General features: G+C 33.4%; 1 protein-coding gene across 1 annotated transcript in view; it reads left to right on the top strand.

Annotated features, from left to right (window-relative positions):
* PPFIA2 (PTPRF interacting protein alpha 2) overlaps positions 1-18,676 on the top strand; it is a 524,056-nt gene that overhangs the window by 408,083 nt on the left and 97,297 nt on the right. Inside the window, exons 19-21 of the mRNA XM_079140424.1 lie at positions 976-1,106; positions 2,793-2,947; positions 14,467-14,560. Of these exons, the coding sequence (XP_078996550.1) occupies positions 976-1,106; positions 2,793-2,947; positions 14,467-14,560 (380 nt within the window). The remainder of the gene's footprint in view (positions 1-975; positions 1,107-2,792; positions 2,948-14,466; positions 14,561-18,676) is intronic.

Genomic DNA, 18,676 nt, shown 5'->3' with positions numbered 1-18,676 from the left:
CTTTAAAACTTTTGTTTTAGCCATAAACTGAATCATACCAAGAAATTTTTTCATCAGAGCTTTTATAACTGTATGTCTTTTAGCTGTATTTTCCATATTTTTGGTCTCTGTATGGATATATAATATGTATTAATGCCATTAAAAATGCAGCATGTAAAAAACTATTTCTCTACAATTGACTTGATCCTTGGAAAGTTCTTTTTATTACAGTGTATCTCTGACAAAACTAATGGTATCCTGAATTGTTCTGAATTCTGAACTTTATTATTCTTTAAAGAAATCCCTCTCATTCTGTCTGTGTTTGGCTTTCTGTATCTTTTTCAATTTTCCTTTCACTGGTAGTGAGGTGAAACAATTTGTAAGAATTATGTTTTTTTCCTTTTATTATTCTTGCTTGAAAAAATTTTTTCTCTAAACTGATATCCATTTTTAAACACTTTTAAAAGGCATTTTATTAGGTTGACTAATCTAAAACACTGTAACTGATAACATTATTTTGCCAACTTATCTTTTCATTTAAAAAATCCCCACTTAAAGGTGTCTTTGTTATGATAACTTGACTATGCATGCTTTTTCTACTTTAGTAAATTTTCTCAAATATGTGCTCAATACTTTATTATAAAGTGCATACACCCTGATGTGATAAAATGAATTCCAGAATGACTTTTCTATAGTTACAGTATATTGATCTATAATGTTTATTACTCTTAAAAAATGTTTTGGTGGAATGGCCCATGAGTGTTTTATTTCTTTTTTTTTTTTTTAAATTCTGGAAATTCCATGAGTTTTTAACTGGAGTATCTTTTTCTATGAAAAGCATCCTCCTTAATAATATGAATTGATACATGTAAAATGTGTATGCCCCAGTCTTTCTGTTTGAATTCCTCAAAGCTGTGCCTTAATGAGTCTTCATTTGTATCCATTTCAGTTGAAATTTAGAAATAGTTCATTTTAATGTACTGTTTTTGCTTCTAGATTGCAGTGGTGGAAGAAGATGGTCGGGAGGATAAAGCAACAATTAAATGTGAAACTTCTCCTCCCCCTACACCCAGAGCCATCAGGATGACTCACACCCTCCCATCTTCCTACCACAACGATGCCCGAAGGTAAGACAGTCTGAGCGCACTGCACATCGAATGCTCTTCTTCCCAAAATGTCCCTCTTCCTTCAGTATTGTCAAGTAGACTGCAAGAAAATTTATACGAAAAATAGATTCAAGTCATAATTCTGCATCAGGTTATTATTCTGCTCCCGCTCCCCAATATATCTTGTGAAATAACCAACTCTCCTTTCTAAGATCAATTTTTGACTTAAAATTAACATATTTGCAGTCTGGTAACTAGTCAGTATATGAGGATAACTTTTCTTTTTAGCTAGATATTTCCTATTAAAATGGATTAGACTAGAGAGGAGACTTAGGAAGAGTTCCAAAATACTAAAAGGATTCTAGGACAGTATGATAAGTTTGGATTGTAGGATAAGGTCTGAAAAGTCCCATGACTGTGCCTTACTTACTTTTTACAAACAGGTAAGTGCACTCTGTGCAGTTATAGTCAACCAAAACTCCTCAGACAAATAGTTCAGAGAATAAAAAGCACAAATATTAAAGGCAAAGTTGTCTAGATATGGAAATATTGCATCTGTCAAAGGGACTTTTCATGCTGTTCTATCCATATGCCTAAAACATTGCAATAGGATCTCTATAATAATGAATGCTATATATAAGTCTGCATGCACTTTATTTCTTAAATGTATGTCTTTTTATTGTCTTATCAATTGCAGGACATAGTATAATGACAATGATCAATGATTTAAGTACAAATCTGTCTTCTAAATAGTATGTTTTATAACAAATTCTTTTTTAAACAGGGCTTTCTATCTTACAGGCATTTATTTTTTGTTATTTTTCAGTTAAGTGGGGGTGGGAGCTTCAAAATATATATTTCTTTTCCAGTCCAACAAGAGACAGAATTATATTTTAACATATGAAAAGCAGTTGCTTTGGAGTATAGAAAATGTGAGCTGAAATTAGATCAGATGAATAAGTAGTTAAAGAATGCATCATGGTATTATCAAACTAACAACTATAAAAACTGATGCAATAGCTATTGAACTCTTCCTACTGAGGCAATGTCAAAGTAGAAATAAAAATTGAACTTAGACCAACTACTTAGTAATCATTTCAGCCTCTCATTTACCTAAAAGAATACTCGAGAACTATAAGAAAAAATATACAGGAATCACTATGGTGTATGATTTGTTGCTTCTAGATCCCAATCAGATGAATTTAGAATAAATGAATTAGGCTCCAAACTCAAGTGAGAAAAAGATGGATGGAGGAAATTCCAGTAAAATCACAGGTTGGAACAGCATTTTCAATTTCATAATTAGTTGATTACCATAGGTCAGTATGTTTAACATTAGCAAAACAAACTCAGAAGGAAATAGATAACAGGTGCTAAATTCACAAAACTAAGCTAAATAGAAAGACTTATAAAAAACTGTTATTACAACAGCCTATGTTCAATGATTAGTTTCGTATTGTACTGAGCATAAAGGAGAAAAAGCCATTTGCAACAAAAGGAAATTTTTCTATTGAAAATTTGGAGATGCAGAACCCTGAGGCTGAGGAAACTACATTTCAATATCTTAAGAATCAGAAGAAGAAAGGGAGAAAATAACATTCAAAGTCTACTTGTTCCTCCTTTTGTACCTTTATAAAGGAAACAAGTCTTGTGTGCCTTATGGATATTGCAGCAAAACAAGCAGTTTGTCCTCTTTTGTGTTTGCAGTAGTTTAGCTGCCTCTCTTGAGCCAGAAAGCCTTGGGCTTGGCAGTGCCAATAGCAGCCAAGACTCTCTTCACAAAGCCCCCAAGAAGAAAGGAATCAAGTCTTCAATAGGACGTTTGTTTGGTAAAAAAGAAAAAGCACGACTTGGGCAGCTCCGTAAGTATAAATGTGTTTGAGTTCCCAGAGCCACTTCTTTGTCACTTCAAATTGTCCACCTCCTTCGTTTCCTTTTTCTCTTTTCATTTCTTCTCTTGTTAACCTGACGTTTCTTATTTAGTCAGTTTTATAAATCCAATTCAGCTGAATAATGCTTAATAAAAATTACAGTGAAAGAATATTGCAAAACTACCAGTGCTTTTAAATCTGTTAACAAAAAATTGTTAGAATATATTAAATGCTAATTCTTGTGACCGGCATAACACTTGCCCAAGAGGCAAGTGTTATCACTGTCATCCCTATTTTATTGATGAGTAAACGATGTCTTCATAATTTGCAGAACAGAGATGTAAGTCCTGGTGCCAAGGTTTCAAAACCAGCTTAAGACTATTGGGTACACTGCCACTTAGAACATAGATGCATATAAAAGTTTACTTGTGTGAATTTAAAAGTTTTTTTTTTGAAAAAGCTTTTCTTTTTCCTTTTTAAATTTTAAGTCAGAATAAAGTATTTTAATATTTAGGGTATAAAATGTAAAGAGCAAAATTTATTTGTCTAAAGGTGTCATGACTTTCCCATAAAACACTCTATGACATTTGGATGAGGGGAGGGGGAAAGGAATAGGGCAGTAGTTAATTCACTAGAATGTTTTATTTTTAGTAATTAATTAAATAAAAATACAGATTAGTTCATTTGAAATGACCCTAGGTAAATATATATATTTATGAAAAAATAGACACACAGATACAAACTTACATATTGTACATGAATAACAGTCTAGAAATTAATGTGATATTTCTAAAATGATATGTATAATTGGTTCTTTGGAGGGATTTCTTCCTTTTTATTTGTAGAGTTGAATTATTGGGAAAGGATTGAGCTTCTACTTCCAATGTTAAGTATTGAACAAAGTGATACAAATCTCTAAGTACTACCTTGGGCTTATTAAATGATTATTTACAAGCAATGCTCCAAATACCAGGCTTAGCTTCCTGCTCTAGTACCTAAAAAGTTTCTGAGTATGATATTCATGCTTGCAGCTTTATGACTAATTCAATTCGAAAATGCCTTTCCTGACTTCTACAGAGTAGAGGCACAGAAAACATCAGTAGCTTTGGAAACTGATGTGCCACCAGCTGTGTGACTAAGTGTTACTCAATGGAAGCTCAGTACTCTTTGGATTTCTCTTTCTCATGAGAGGGACACCTTGGGCTATAAAAAATGTTGCATAAAGAAAGGAGAAACTGATTATTCTTTATATAAAATATATATGCCAGACATTAAGATTTGTTTTATCTAATTTGACAACTGATTATAGTCTTTACCAAATAATTCATCATTTCCAATATACTGTAGTATAATTCACAATCATGTGAATGGTTAATAATTTTACAATATATATTTTGCTAATATAGTGATCACTTCATTTACTCTTATTTCAACGTGTATTTAGCTTAGGTTCTATAATTTATTTTTTCCTTTAAAATATATTTAATTGAACCTCTCACTTGAATTTTTCTATTGTTATTTTATATTTAAATTTGATGAGGAATTATTAAATCTAAATTAGGATATCCAAGATATGATTTAGGATCTAGAAAATATAGAGACTTCTATCAACCTAGCCTATATTTTCTATTTTCAGACCCTGTGTACCTTGTTTGTTTGTTTGTTTGTTTGTTTGCATTGTACCAGGGATTGAACCCAGAGGCACTCAACCACTGAGTCATTTCCCCAGACCTTTTTATGTTTTATTCGGAGACAGAGTATTGCTAGGTTGCTAAAGCTGACTTTGAACTTACTATCCTCCTGCTTTAGCCTCCTGAGTTGCTGGGAATACCAGCATGCACCACACCGTGTGTCTTTTAGAGCAGAATAGATGAAAATGAACTCCACTTACATCTTTATTAACATTCCCCATCCCATAGTTGGGAACTAGCAATAGGTGTTTGGAATCACATAATAGACTTGGGAAAATTTCTAAGCTCTGAGAATTTTGGTTTTACTCCATAGAACAGCAGAGGGAGAAAATAAATTGACAGGGATATCAGGACCAAAACTATAGCTATGGAGTTGTGTAGAAGCCAGAAATAGGTTGAACCATCGCACTTAGTAGGTATAAGCAAGCTCCAGGACACCATATCTGTATGAGAAGAAAATGGTTCATGGGCCCCACTGTTACTTTGGGTACAGGATATAGATTTTAGGTCTACTTTTGTTCTGGAAGGTAGATGTAAGTTGAAATGGAAAGACCATAAGAAGCTTTCAACTCTAAGGAATAAAACCTAGTGCTGAAGACTCATGAATTAGAAGAAACTAGTTCCTTCTACTCTCCAGTGATTGTGATTTTAATGTCTGGATGGGGAAAATTGAAAGACAGGAGCACTGCCAATATACTTCCCCCTACCAGTAAATATGTAAATAGCAGATAGGAAAGTGTGGCATGGAAAGTAATATGGTAGGAAGATGATGGTTTCAAAGAACCAGTTTTGAAATTTTGAACCAGATTTAAGATCTATCACTTTTTTTTTGTAATCACGAATTGAACCAGGGACTTAACCACTAAGCCACCTCCCAGCCCTTTTATTTTTATTTTGAGACAAGGTCTCACTAAGTTGCTTAGGGCCTTGATAAATTGCTGAAGCCAGCTTTGAACTTGCAATCCTCTTGCCTCAGCATCCCAAGCTGCAGGAATTGCCGGTGTGTGCCACCATGCCTGACAGATTTATCACTCTTAAAAGTTTAGTTACTGAGAGCAGAGAATTATAAATTTACTTGAGGATAGATATAATATATTCATTTGAATGAAATATAGTGGGAAGGAACAAAACTGCATAAATAAAATGAAAGTGTTTCCTTGGTTCCATCAGAAATGATGAACAACAAAGGTGAATGTTTTAGTAATTCACCTGGAAAAATATTTGGAGAGGGGATGTTATTTGTCTTAAATAATAATTTGAAAAGCAAGTGTAACGACATCAATTTTTTATATGTTGGATCAGTCGATATGACTATAGGGACAACCTCTAATCATTGAGAATCAAATGCAGTAGGCACAGAATATGCACATTGTCTATTTTTACAAGTTATTAGCCAAGGCAGTACAGATATGGAAAGCCCCAAAACCAACGGAAGCAGCATATTGAAAAGCAATTACATAAAGCTAACAGAAACCAAACAAAATACTTTGCTCCAAAAAACTATGATAGCATCCTGTCCAAATGGTTGGTTCATTCAAATCACAAGAGTAATATAAGAAAAATTCTGGTAGTAATGTGTCATTTGGAAATTTCATTCTATTGTTATCAGAGTATTTTTGCTTATGGCATTATCAACTATATTTATCAGATTATAAAACAACAGGAAGTGGTGGAGATTAAAATGACTCAATAAGTATTTGTTCTTTCTTTTAAAGCATTCAGAACCAGTTTTTTAGAGTTATATAAGGGGGGGAAATGATACAGATGAGCCAGTCTATTTGAATTCTATAATTGAATTTGGGGAAAATCTCCTGGCAGATAAATATTCCTTCTAGCTTACTTGGGAATCTGGTTTTAGTCCTTCTGTCCTACTTTGTTCTTATTTACTATGTTTTTATATAAAAAAAAATAGGTTTGATAATCTCATAGAAAGGCATAGAGACAGCAGGTCTGATACATACTCTGCCTACCTCCTGGAGCATAGAGTCAGGTTGTATTTGAATACTGTTAAGACTCAGCATGGCCAATGGTTATGGCTTCCACTCTCCACTGATTTATGCATCCAGATGCAATGCACCTCTGATATTTCCACTAGGGTTCAAACATGCTCATGTCTAATCTAAGAAACTGTTAAGTTTCATTTAATCCTGTCACCTTCTCCAGATATTAATTTGTCTTTCCTCTATCCTTAACATCCAAAATGAAGAGAGTTATCCACAGGTACTATTTATACTCCTAATCTCAATCACCTCACAACCTACTCCAGGCTGAATTCCACACACATTACTACAAAATCCCTAAAAATAAGTTAAGTCTTGCCTGGGGTTGTGGTTCAGTGGTACAGTGCTTGCCTATCATGTGTGAGGCACTGGGTTTGAATCTCAGAAATGCATATAAATAAGTAAATAAAATAAAGGTCCATCAACAACTATTAAAAAATATTTTTTTAAAAAAGTAAGTTCAGTCTTAACACAGATGGTTGAGCACAGGACAACAAAAGGCTGGGTACATCAAGGAAATTCAAAAGGACAGTGACACAATCACATATTATGATAATATGAACTTAAGAACAAAGCAGTATATCTAAAATAGGATTCCTTGCCTAAAACAGATTTTAAAACATATTGTTACAAAAGCTGTCAAGAAGAACACAACAAATGTTAGATTTATGGTATAGATACATAAAATCAGTATCAGAAAGGTCACCAGCCAAAATAAACTGACAACTGGAAAACTTCCCAGACCAAAATGGAAATTATAAAATCATATTATTATTTTAGTATAAAAGGAAGGTTCACTTGAGGTGAACAGAATATACAAATAAGCAGAACTGTTCAAAAAAACCCTCATTTTTATCTCTCTCCCCTTACTTAAAAAGAAAGAATTCTCCTGGAAAAGAAGTGATAACAGGAGGGTATTAAAGCCCAAGAGAGCTGAGCAGATTGTGAGGGTTAGAAAAATAAGCATAGGTAATCCAAAATCATTTGTCTGTTCTCATTTCCAGTGAGTGAACATGTGTTGAGCTGCTCTTACATGTGAAGTGCAAATCATGGACTTAAGGTATACAGGCCAAAGTACGGCTATTGATAAGGAGTTTCAAGTTAGTAAAAGAAGGATACTGTGTAAACATACACAATCTTTAAAACACAATATTTAAAACAAAACAAAAATGTCAGTGTATTTCTGACCCAGAATTTTCCAGCTACATAATTATCCTGTCAGGACAACCAGGAACAGTGAATTTAAACCCTCTGATCTGTGATGATGCATAACTAATTGAAATACTGGCTAGCTTGACTTTTAATTTTATCTGAAGGCCTTAACCTATTTTGAAACAAAGAAAATTAAGCTATATTAAAAATAGCCATATCAGACTAAGCTCTCTTGTTTCTTTGACAAAGTTATTTGGTAACAAATCAGGAAAGGCAGCAGGCACACTGTGACTCAGGACATCCCTGCAGACAAGATGTCATAAGGGTCTCTGAATAATGGGAGAGTCAGGAGAGATATATAACAGGTTGAATAATCCTCACCCACAGTGCTCACTCTATCCTGGATTAACACATTCCCCAATTACCGGACACAGACATTTAGTGCAAGTATCTGATTAATAGATTACTGATAGGAACTGGAATCACAAATGAGAAAATTAGTGGTCTCTCTAAAGACTATCTCATAAAACTGAGATAAGGAAAATCCCAACTATCCCACTCAAAAAGTATAGTTTGTGGGAGCATTTTTAAGTAAGAAAAATGTAGAAGCTTCATGTGACTTCAAAGTCAATATGATTATCTCTATACTTGGGACATATTGATAAATGGAAGTATTGGAATGAAAGATTTTTCCAATTTACTCTCCTGTGGTAAGTTAATCGCCAAAAAAATGTTTTCCATTGTGGTTATTGAACTTCTAGAGGCATATGTAGCCTTGGAGGAAGCCTGGAGACTATTAGGCTGCTATAGAGGATTGAAATCATGTGAGAAATAGGTAAGTAGTTAGTTGTGTTTCTTCTCCTTGCTGACCTATTGTGTTGCAAAAATTTTGAAGAGCTGTTAGGTGGAAGAGCTATTGACTTTTTCATTGTTAAGTAATGACACAAAACTAGAAACAATGCGTTAACGTTCTAGAAAGATAGATTTCATTTCAATGTAAGAAAGAATACTGGGGTATCAGAATTATGTACAAAATGTAAGTTTAAGAGGTAGTAAGTTGTCACCTGATATTTTCTAGCAAAAACTAGATAAATACCAGGAAGAACTGTTTTGGTAACTGCCCAAGCATTTGAAAGGTAGTTGGACTGGATGATCTTTAAGATATAGGTGAACTCTTGCAATGTACAATCTCTGAAGCTCTAACATTTAAGGCATTTCTCCATCAACATTTCTTTCTAGTAGTCTACTTATATTTTTAGAGCACCAAGATATCTAAAGACCAGGAAATGGACCGTATCTATACTTCATAGACACTGAGATGATTTTACAAGCTGCTGAGCAGGATGGTGGCTGTCAGGACTGCTTCCTGGTTCTAGTTGGTATGCTCTTGCCACTGGTACCATCCAGAAATAGCTCATTAAACTCAGCACAGTGCAATGTATGTAGGAACTTGAAGAAATTTTAAAGATGATTATTATTTCCGAAAATTTATAGCTTCCTGAGGATGTCATGCATACATTCATGGGAAAGTAAATAAGAATTCAAGGCAATAACCTAAAAAAAGACTTCACACAGAATCAATTATGAATTTCTCAGTAAAAAGATACAGTCAAAATGCTTATAGGGAGTTCAGATTTTTATTTTCCTCTCTCTGGATATGTTTGATTTACCAGGAACATGTCAGTGCAGTTTTCCTACAGAATTATAAATGTGAAAAGCCAGAGTTTCAATAGGAAGTGTCCATGAGAGTCACTTGAAAGATCAAACTCCAAGGGAAATGTGACAGAAAGGAGCTTGGATCATCTCTATGGTTAATGAGGAAGTGGGCCCTGAGTATGAAGCCGAATTATCAAGCAGAGGAAATGATCAGAACTGAGGGTCAAGTCTCCACCTGCAAATACTGAGTAGAGACAGGAATGGTAGGCAGATAAAATCAGCTAAGTTCTCGGGTCAAGCATCCAAGCAGAAGTGAGAATTAGGAGTTATAGCAAAAGTACTGCTCAGCAGAAGCTTGCTAGCTCAGCAAAATTATGGTAAGTTATGGAAAAGATACTGAAATATTAAAATAGTTACTGTTTCTGGGGGAGCCATCTGCTCCATATAAGTCTGACAGATACATTAGCTACCTGGGAAACACACAGTTCTCTCAGGCCTTCAACCCTAATAATACTGACAATTAAAAAAAAAGAAAAAAGAAAAAGAAAAAGAAAGAACACAACACTCATGACCAGTTTATCTCAGATGTGAATCATCAGGATAAAGAAGAGGCCATTGACAGACACTGAAAAACAGAACATCAATCTAAGATTTTTGAGAGCAAAGAATTGATCAAATAGAACCAAATATAGCAAAGTATGCAAAAATTAAGAACAGAAAAAAGTATTAACTTTGAAACAGCAGAGTCCCCAATTACAGATCTACAAATGCAAGTTATTCAGTTTTTAAAAAGGCAAATTTTTAGCAAATTTCCTTAAAATGCATTCGAGAAGCAAATATTGGTTAAGAGTTTTTGTTTTGTTTTTCATATTAAATTGCAATTCCCTTTCCTTTGTGGTCATCTTCCAGATCATATTATGATTGCCTGAATCCATTGACCTACTATAATAAGCATAATGAAGAAAATAATTTCCTAGTGACAAAAACAGGACCAACATTACACAAACATTATTTAACAAGCAAGTATTTTTCTGCTTATAAAATTTGGGTAGCTGTGATAGCCTTTATTCAAAATTTTAGATTATTCTTTGATACTGTAGAACTAACAGGTACATTCTATAATTCACAAAGTATCCATTAGAAATAATTTATACTCTGTATTAATTCTTCTTTTGTACAAAACAGCACTTAGTTTCAGTTGTGAGTTTATCTTTTAGGTACCTTTTATGAACCAGATCCTGTGCCTAGGTGCCTTCTCCAGATGTTAAAAAAACAGACAATTAAGTAGCAATATATAAATTCAAGTGTGTTTAAATGCAAACTGAGAGACTGGTGAATACTGAAAAGAGGGTAATGAAAGAAAGATCAAGAGTAGATTGGAGGTATAATTTGCTTCTCATTAGAGCTACCTTTTCATGCAAGGACAGAGAGGTCTGCTAGAAAAATAGAGGGAAAGAGTCCTTGCTGTGTGGTTTTGGCAAAAATTTCCTACAGACTGGTATCTCAAGGACCAAGTGAAAGATGTTATTTAGAATGGAACCTAAACCCGGGTGATGTGGAGCTATTTGCCTTGATAGCCCAGGTGAATGGATACCTCCAGCTGGATATGCCCATAATTCTGGGCCTGTGAGGTCATTCTTTGAGTTCTATCTCTTTGACTGTAGATAGCCCCACCCTTTACAGCATCTTACTCGACACTTTTTAAGACCTTTAATGGTGTCTGGGAGAGACCAAGGCTGACAGTGCATCTGGGCAAGGCACCCCCGGGACCCATGTGAAAGTGGAAACAGAAATGTTTGGGTTTCCCTTCAAACTCTGGGACAGCCAGGAGACAGTGCTATCTGGGCAAGGATGTCATTCATGATGTTGTTTCAACACATGATCAATATAACATTATTAATTAGATATCTCTTTGTGCTCTCTTTTCAAAATTTGGGGTTAATTTACACGTATAGCATATAATTTGGACTAGCCACATTTGAACTGCCCAACAGTCACGTGGAGCTAGTGAATAAATTTTGTTTTGTTGTTTTTGATTTTTGGTACCAGAGATTGAATCCAGAGGCACTTAGTCACTAAGCCACATCCCCAGTACACCGTCTCCCCATTTTTTTCTTTTTAAATTTTGAGACAGGGTCTCACTAAGTTGCTTGAGGCCTCACTGAGTTCACTTAACTTTCTATCCTCCTGCCTCAGGCTCCTGAGCCACTGGAATTACAGGCGTGCACCACCACACCTGACTCAATAAATGCTTTTTCTTGAAGTCCACACAGTCTTGTGAACCCACTGATATCTGAAGGCAATGAGCCTCTCTCCCCAGACTGAGATAATCAACTAAAAGAGTTTAAAGTTGGATTCACTGAAGTTTTCCTCTCAGCTGGGCAGAAATGTGAAAAGATGAATGGGGCTCATGAGGCAGCGGGGTCAGTTCTGGGAAAAACTGTTCTTCTCACCTGCAACGTATTGAGAGTGAAAAAGGGCACTGGCTAGGGCTGACTGAGACTTTTGCTCCTGAGTAAGGGCACTGTCTTGCTTGTGATACTTAAGATTATTTTACCTACCACGGACTTAAGCCCCATTTGTACTTGGCATTTTCAAATAGGACATAGTGCCAAATATCTATTAAATCCTTTAAAAACTAAGAATTAGATTTCAGAGTCCTTAGTATTTCTAAGATTTCCATTTTTCTTATTCTTATAGTTTCAATTATGAGAAATAAACTCTTGTCTGGTTTTGACTCATAAAATACTCCTGAGTGTTCTGTTTTCTTCCAGTGCTTTCATTGTTTTAAAAATGTTGTTTTTCCCATTGAAATGTTGGCTTCTTGAAAAATTTTAAATGTCCTTTTATTGCTCAGACAAATAAAAGTCTGATTCATCTAACCATCTGGTTGTTGAAAATGTTTCACCATTTATTGAATAGGTCCATTTCATTAATCTCCAGTGAAACCATATGGACTGATCAAGAACTTTATAGCATTTAAGTGAATAGTTCACTTCCATTTCCATTAGCAGAAAACATTTTTACTGTCACTTGCATATTATGAATGACAATTTATGGATGTAAAGTAAGACACACACACACACACACACACACACACAAACACACACACACATATATATATATATGAGAGATATAAAATGACAATATTCACTCACTATGCCTAATGGAAAATTTCAGACTTAAAAATATCCCCCAAGAATATTTTAGTCAGACAGTGGATGGCTTTCCTAATGATAGCAACAATGAAGATTTTTCACATTAAACACTTCAATATTAATTGCACATGTGCATAATGAATAAAATGAAATTTGATCCTCAAACTCCTTAGTTCTGATTTTCTTTCCTCTTCTTCTTCTCCTCCTCCTCCTCCTCTTCCTCCTCCTCCTCCTCCTCCTTCTCCTCCTTCTTCTTATTTGTACTAGGGATTGAACCTAGGAGCACTGCATCACTAAGCAACATCCCAAGTTCTTTTTATATTTTATTTTGAGTCAAGGTCTTGTTCAATTACCAAGGGTCTCGCTCAGTTGCTGAGGCTAACTTCAAACTTGCAGTTTTCTGACCTTAGCCTCCCATATCTGGGATTACAGGCATGGGTATGGGCACATTGCCATACTTTTTATTTAGATGGACAGTAATTAATGTATTTCAATTAGAAGGGATATTCTTATAATTATGCAGCTATGTAATTGTATGAGATTAACTTGTTTATATCAGTATTCCAGAATTAATAATATTCAGTATTATAATTAAGTTGCTAAAATGAATTATGAAAAACAGTAGCAAATAATTTTGCTCTTTGATTTTGATAAAGAGAAACCACATCTTGGTCAAATCCTGCAATTGTTAAATAAGAAAATGTCCACTAGAAAGAGAGACAAGTGAAAGTTGTCTTCCATGGTTCTTATTTACTGAAACACTAGTGAAATTCTGGGGGTACTTTTGGTAAGAGTATTAGCTTAAATTATTCTAATGTTGAACTTTACTGTAGCATAAATTTCTTCTATTTTAAAAATAAATAGATGTTTTAGTCCATTTAAAAATAGTATTTTTCATTTAGTTTGACTTTGTTTCTCACATTATACTAAATACCAAAGAGAAAACAGAGGACACTATTGTCTTTATTTTATAATTATAATAGATAATCTATGAATCAATTATACTTAGAGAGGTTTGGAATGAAATAATTTCACTATAAAAATGTGTAGTTCTACATCTGATACCCATAAAACATTGTTTTTAGCTTTTCATTTCAAGGCTATATGTACGTATTATTCTGAAGCCAATAAATACTGACACTAATTCAAATAATTTTTTACATGCTAGGTAGAAGCTATTCTGATTAGAGTCTTTTGAAGAAAGACTTTGAATTTTTTCCAGGTATTATGAAGTTTAGCAACAATAACAAAAAGAATCCTTTCTAGAATACATATAGTTCTTGAACTGAGGATACAGTGAAGCTAGAGAGCTAATCAGCTAAACAGAAGTTAACTTCTAACTAAACAGAAGTGTAAGTTCTAGGAGCAGTCCTTGAAGAACATTTAGGAGTCACAAATATTTCTCCATTCTCTCAAGGCAGAATTTAAAACATACACCTAAGTTTCTTTTCAGTGGGCTAACATTTATCCCAGTATATTTATATCACAGATAGTTAAATATTGGAAAATAATTTCACATGCTACACAAATATTCACTCTTCTTTTCCATAAGAAAAGCAGAAAAATTGACCTCGATCCTTTGGGCCTCTATATTCAATAAGGGTCAGTTTACAAGCCACATTTATTATTTTCCTTATGTAATATTGTACAACTAAATGGAACACCGATAGGTGTTTTTATTCTTTTGGTGTATGTTTATGTATGTAACCATGTCATTTTATTTTGTTGAATTGGAAATACAAGGAAGTTTTTTAAAAGAGATAGTAAATAGTTACTAAAATTAAGTTTCAAAATTTTAATTTCAGAATGGAAACAATGTTTATAACCTAATCTAAACACTTGCTACTTTGCAGGTGGCTTCATGGAAACTGAAGCTGCAGCTCAGGAATCCCTGGGCTTAGGCAAACTTGGAACTCAAGCTGAAAAGGATAGAAGACTGAAGAAAAAGTAGGTTTGGAAATTATTTCCCCCTCATTTTTATAACTTTTATTTATTCTTTATCATTTGGAGGGGGGGATTAAGAAAAGAGTGATTAGAAGCAAAGTCACTAAACTAAGGCTAATGTTTTCCTGGCTTACCTAAAACAACTTAGTTGCTTATGTTTTCTGATTATAATGAACTTCAGTTTAAAATAAGCAAAAGTTCGTGATCAAATAAAGTTTCTTTTAAGTGATCAAAATTCAAGTATATTTAAAATACATAAATATAGCCTTAAAAATAAAGTAATACTCTATTTGGTTTTAAGTTCAGTACTGAATTGATATGATAAAATGAGAGGATATAGCCTAACTTTGTGTTTTCTCTCATGGTAATTAAAATTTTCTACTCTTTACAATGCAGTATTTGAAAGAAGAAACATTTCTCTGACTTATTGAATATAAACTTATTTTAGACTCACAGCAGATTGTTTTTCATCTGTCAGGAAACTGATAGTGAATCTTTTCATTCACATATAATATGGAACATTTAACTGACTTGCAAAATTGGCAAATTTTGAGTCTCAGCAGCTGTTGGAAAGAAGTGAGTCCATAAATAACATATTTTAAGATACATAGTAACATTTTCAGTGACAAAATAGCACCCTTAGAACATGTTCTTTAAAAGCAAAATAATTTCTTCTTATTCCAGAATCTTTTAGCCAGTCACTCCTTTTAGTCTGTCTTTCAAATATTCATTACATCATTTATAGTTTTCATGCTTTACCTCTTTCCTTTGAGGAAATATTCATTGTTCTAGTCATAATTTTGCAACAGATACGTTTCTATGGTTATAGCACACAGGCTAATCAATTAACTTCAAGTTTTGACTTTTTAATCAGCCTTGCAAATGTTCACTAATAATGGGAAACATGCTTGCAAGTTGCAAAACAGCCCATTAATTGTTTATTAGTTTGCTAATTCCTGAAATTACATATGTATCTGGATTCAATAGAAATACTATCCAGAAAAATATGTTCTTGAGGACATTATTTCTTGATAACAATTAGATGCTCAGTCATATTCAATGACAAATATTTCTTTATTGATCAAATATATAATTAAATATTGTTTTCTTAATTTTGTTAAGTACTATCAAGAAATTACATATTTAATTTTGTGACTATATATGGAGAATACATTCTTCTATAAAATATCATTTCTTAGAATTTTTAAAAATTTTTAGTTTACTTCAAATCTAAAGGAAAATGAAAAATTAAAAGCCACTCTGGCTAATGGCCATGGTCTATTCCCTTAAGTTCTTATTGCTACCATGAAGAAGTGTTTACAATCAATGGCAATCTGACCAGTTTTCTCATTTGTATATAATATTGATACTGAGCATGTGTACTACATAATTTATAACTTATTTTGGGGACCAAGTTAAATAACCCTTCCAGTAGCTACAAAAGTTAGACACTCCAGTTATATATTACTTATATTTTATAAGTAATTTATATATAAATTACATTCTAATTACTTAAAGTATTTAAAATTAGTTATTATTAACTTCATGCACTATTAGATTGATTTGATATTAATTTCATAGAATTATTTCTTAACTCCTAAGTACCCTCATAGTTAGATTTTGATTTTAGTTCTGTACTTAGTTGGAGAACTTACCTTGCTTGATTTTGTGTTTTAATCTGCAGTGTTTTGACAAAATACAACTGTGCAATGTATTAAATAGAATACTTCTCTTTAACATTAAGAAGAATATTAAGAACATTCTATAAGGCAATGATGGCTAGCATTTCTTAGTATAATTATTTTCTTATAGAATAATAGCATTTGAGTTAATAGCTCCAATGAGGCAAGGCAGAGTTAACTAAAGAAAACACAAAAGTATTTCCCTTTTTTATTGGCTGTTCCATAACAAGAAACCCTATGGGCATAAATATGCAACCAGTGTTCATGAGATGTACATAAATAAGTGCTGACCCTTACCCAGGACTTTTCTGACTCTGCTTCTGTTTCTGGGTTATCAGAAAGTGATGAGTCTTTGTATAATGACAAGATAAATTACTTTTAAATTACCTGGTTCCAAAATTTATTTCTACCAAATTTTCATATTCATAATTATTATTAAGTATTTAGCAGATTGTTCTTAAGTTCTCCTGTCTCAAATTTCATTTAAACCTTTCCAATTTTCCTTTTTTAAGCAACAACATATCTTTTTTCATTGCGCTTTAAGGGGTCATATTATCTTCTATGTTCAAATTTCATACATGCTGATCTTTTTTAAGGTGGAAAAAAGTTTTGAGAATATTTTATTAAAAAATAAACAAAAACAATAAATGGAGCACTATGTGTCATTCATGGACAGTTGTGATTATATGTTTCTTATCAGTTGTTTTCGCATTCTGTCCTTTGGCCCAGCAGATGTTTCCAGGCCGTAGTACTCAACTTAAACCTAGGTACACCATATAGAAATGTATAGCAGATCCATTAGTGTCTGTGGCAATAAGTGGAGCTAGAGAGAAACTTACTTTCAACTTCACTAGGATATCATGTATCTAGAATTGACAATCTGTGTCTTTAAAGAAATCTTCTCTGAGAAGTTATTTGTGGAATATTTTTTAAAATAAACATTAAAAAACATGGGGAAGATACTTCCTGAAAGCAGCATCTGAGACATTCCAAATTCCTGCAAAGTATAGAAATTTATAATGTTGGCAATCTCAAAGAAAGGTCTCATTTGAGGTTACATTTACCATGTGGCAAATGTAACACACCTGGGTTAAAACAGCTTACAAAATACATGTTTGTAGTTTCAATCTACTTTTACTTTGCTTCCTGGTCCAGGCATTAATTTTGCTTATATTTACAGATATTGTCCCATGGTAGGAAATAGCAAATCAACAATATTGGGTCTGCTGCAACACCCTTCCTGCATGTTGTCACAAAGGTTGCTGTTCTTCCATTGGAGCATCTGACTTCAGCCTGAAGTCTGTCTAAGAGTGCACTGTTTGGTGTGCCTTTACTGTGTCTTTCTTTTGTACTTTAAATCTTCAATTCCATACATTTCTCCAACAAGATAATATAGAGTGCAGTTAATACCTAAAATAACTGTGTCAAACATTATTACACTTGGTCTTCCCCTTTCAAATTTGACACCCCCACACACACACCTCCATGGTCTCCTGGTTTGGTGCTCTTAATCTTTAGGGGTGAGACATTTATTCTCAATATTTTGTCTGCATGTTAATATTGTGAATCTTCATAACTTTCTCAATGTGAGCTCTTTCTGGAGGGGCCATGTTTTTAAGATCTCATCCTTCATCCTGTTTCATTTCAATGGACTCCAGGCACCTTTTCCTACTTAACAAAAATAAACATCTTCCCCATTTCTAAGATGACACTAGTAGCAACTGAACCTGAGAATTTCACCTCTTTGCCATCTTCATTTAAAAGAACTTGTTTCTCTTTCTTAGTTCTCCAGCTTATCTTTCAATTTAAAATCTTAAATGACTTGCTCAAGATAGCTAGCTAAAGCCAACCATGCAACTATGAAAAGCAGCTCCATGGAATAATAGAAGTTAGTTCAAGACCAAAAATCTATCTGGGATAGACATACAAAAAAATTCTCAACTTCTGAATGAGGTTCAGCTCCCCTACAGTGGAGAGTCTAGATTTGAGTATTTTAGGGTTCAATAACTAGAAACTTTCTTTGCCTAATTTCAAAACTTTTTTTCTTTCTGAAATTTTAAATGTCTTTCCAAAGAAACCTCAAATTTAAAATGCAGCTATCTGCAAACCCATTATTTATAAAATTTAAAACTATAAATTTCTTATTGATTGAAAAAATATTATCATTGCTATAAGCTAAAAAAAAGATAGATCAAAACTTAGAGGCTTAAAGAAAAGCAAAATGGAGTTTTGAAATTTATTTGTTGATAAACAAAGGAGGCAAACAATTAGAGGTCAAAATGTCAGCCTGATTACCAATAATTCTGTAAGAATATGGTTTAGAATTATGACTAAAGAGGGAAAAAAAGGAGGTAGTGAGGCTTCCTAAAATTGAATATTGAAGTTAAATAGACTTAATTGACACAGAAAAAGCTGGCAGTCACAGCCTTCCAAGATC

The sequence above is a fragment of the Sciurus vulgaris genome (genome assembly GCF_902686455.1).
Source record: "Sciurus vulgaris genome assembly, chromosome: 5".
Lineage (NCBI taxonomy): Eukaryota > Metazoa > Chordata > Mammalia > Rodentia > Sciuridae > Sciurus > Sciurus vulgaris.
The sequence above is the reverse complement of the archived record's forward strand: the minus strand, read 5'-3'. Positions and strand labels throughout refer to the sequence as shown.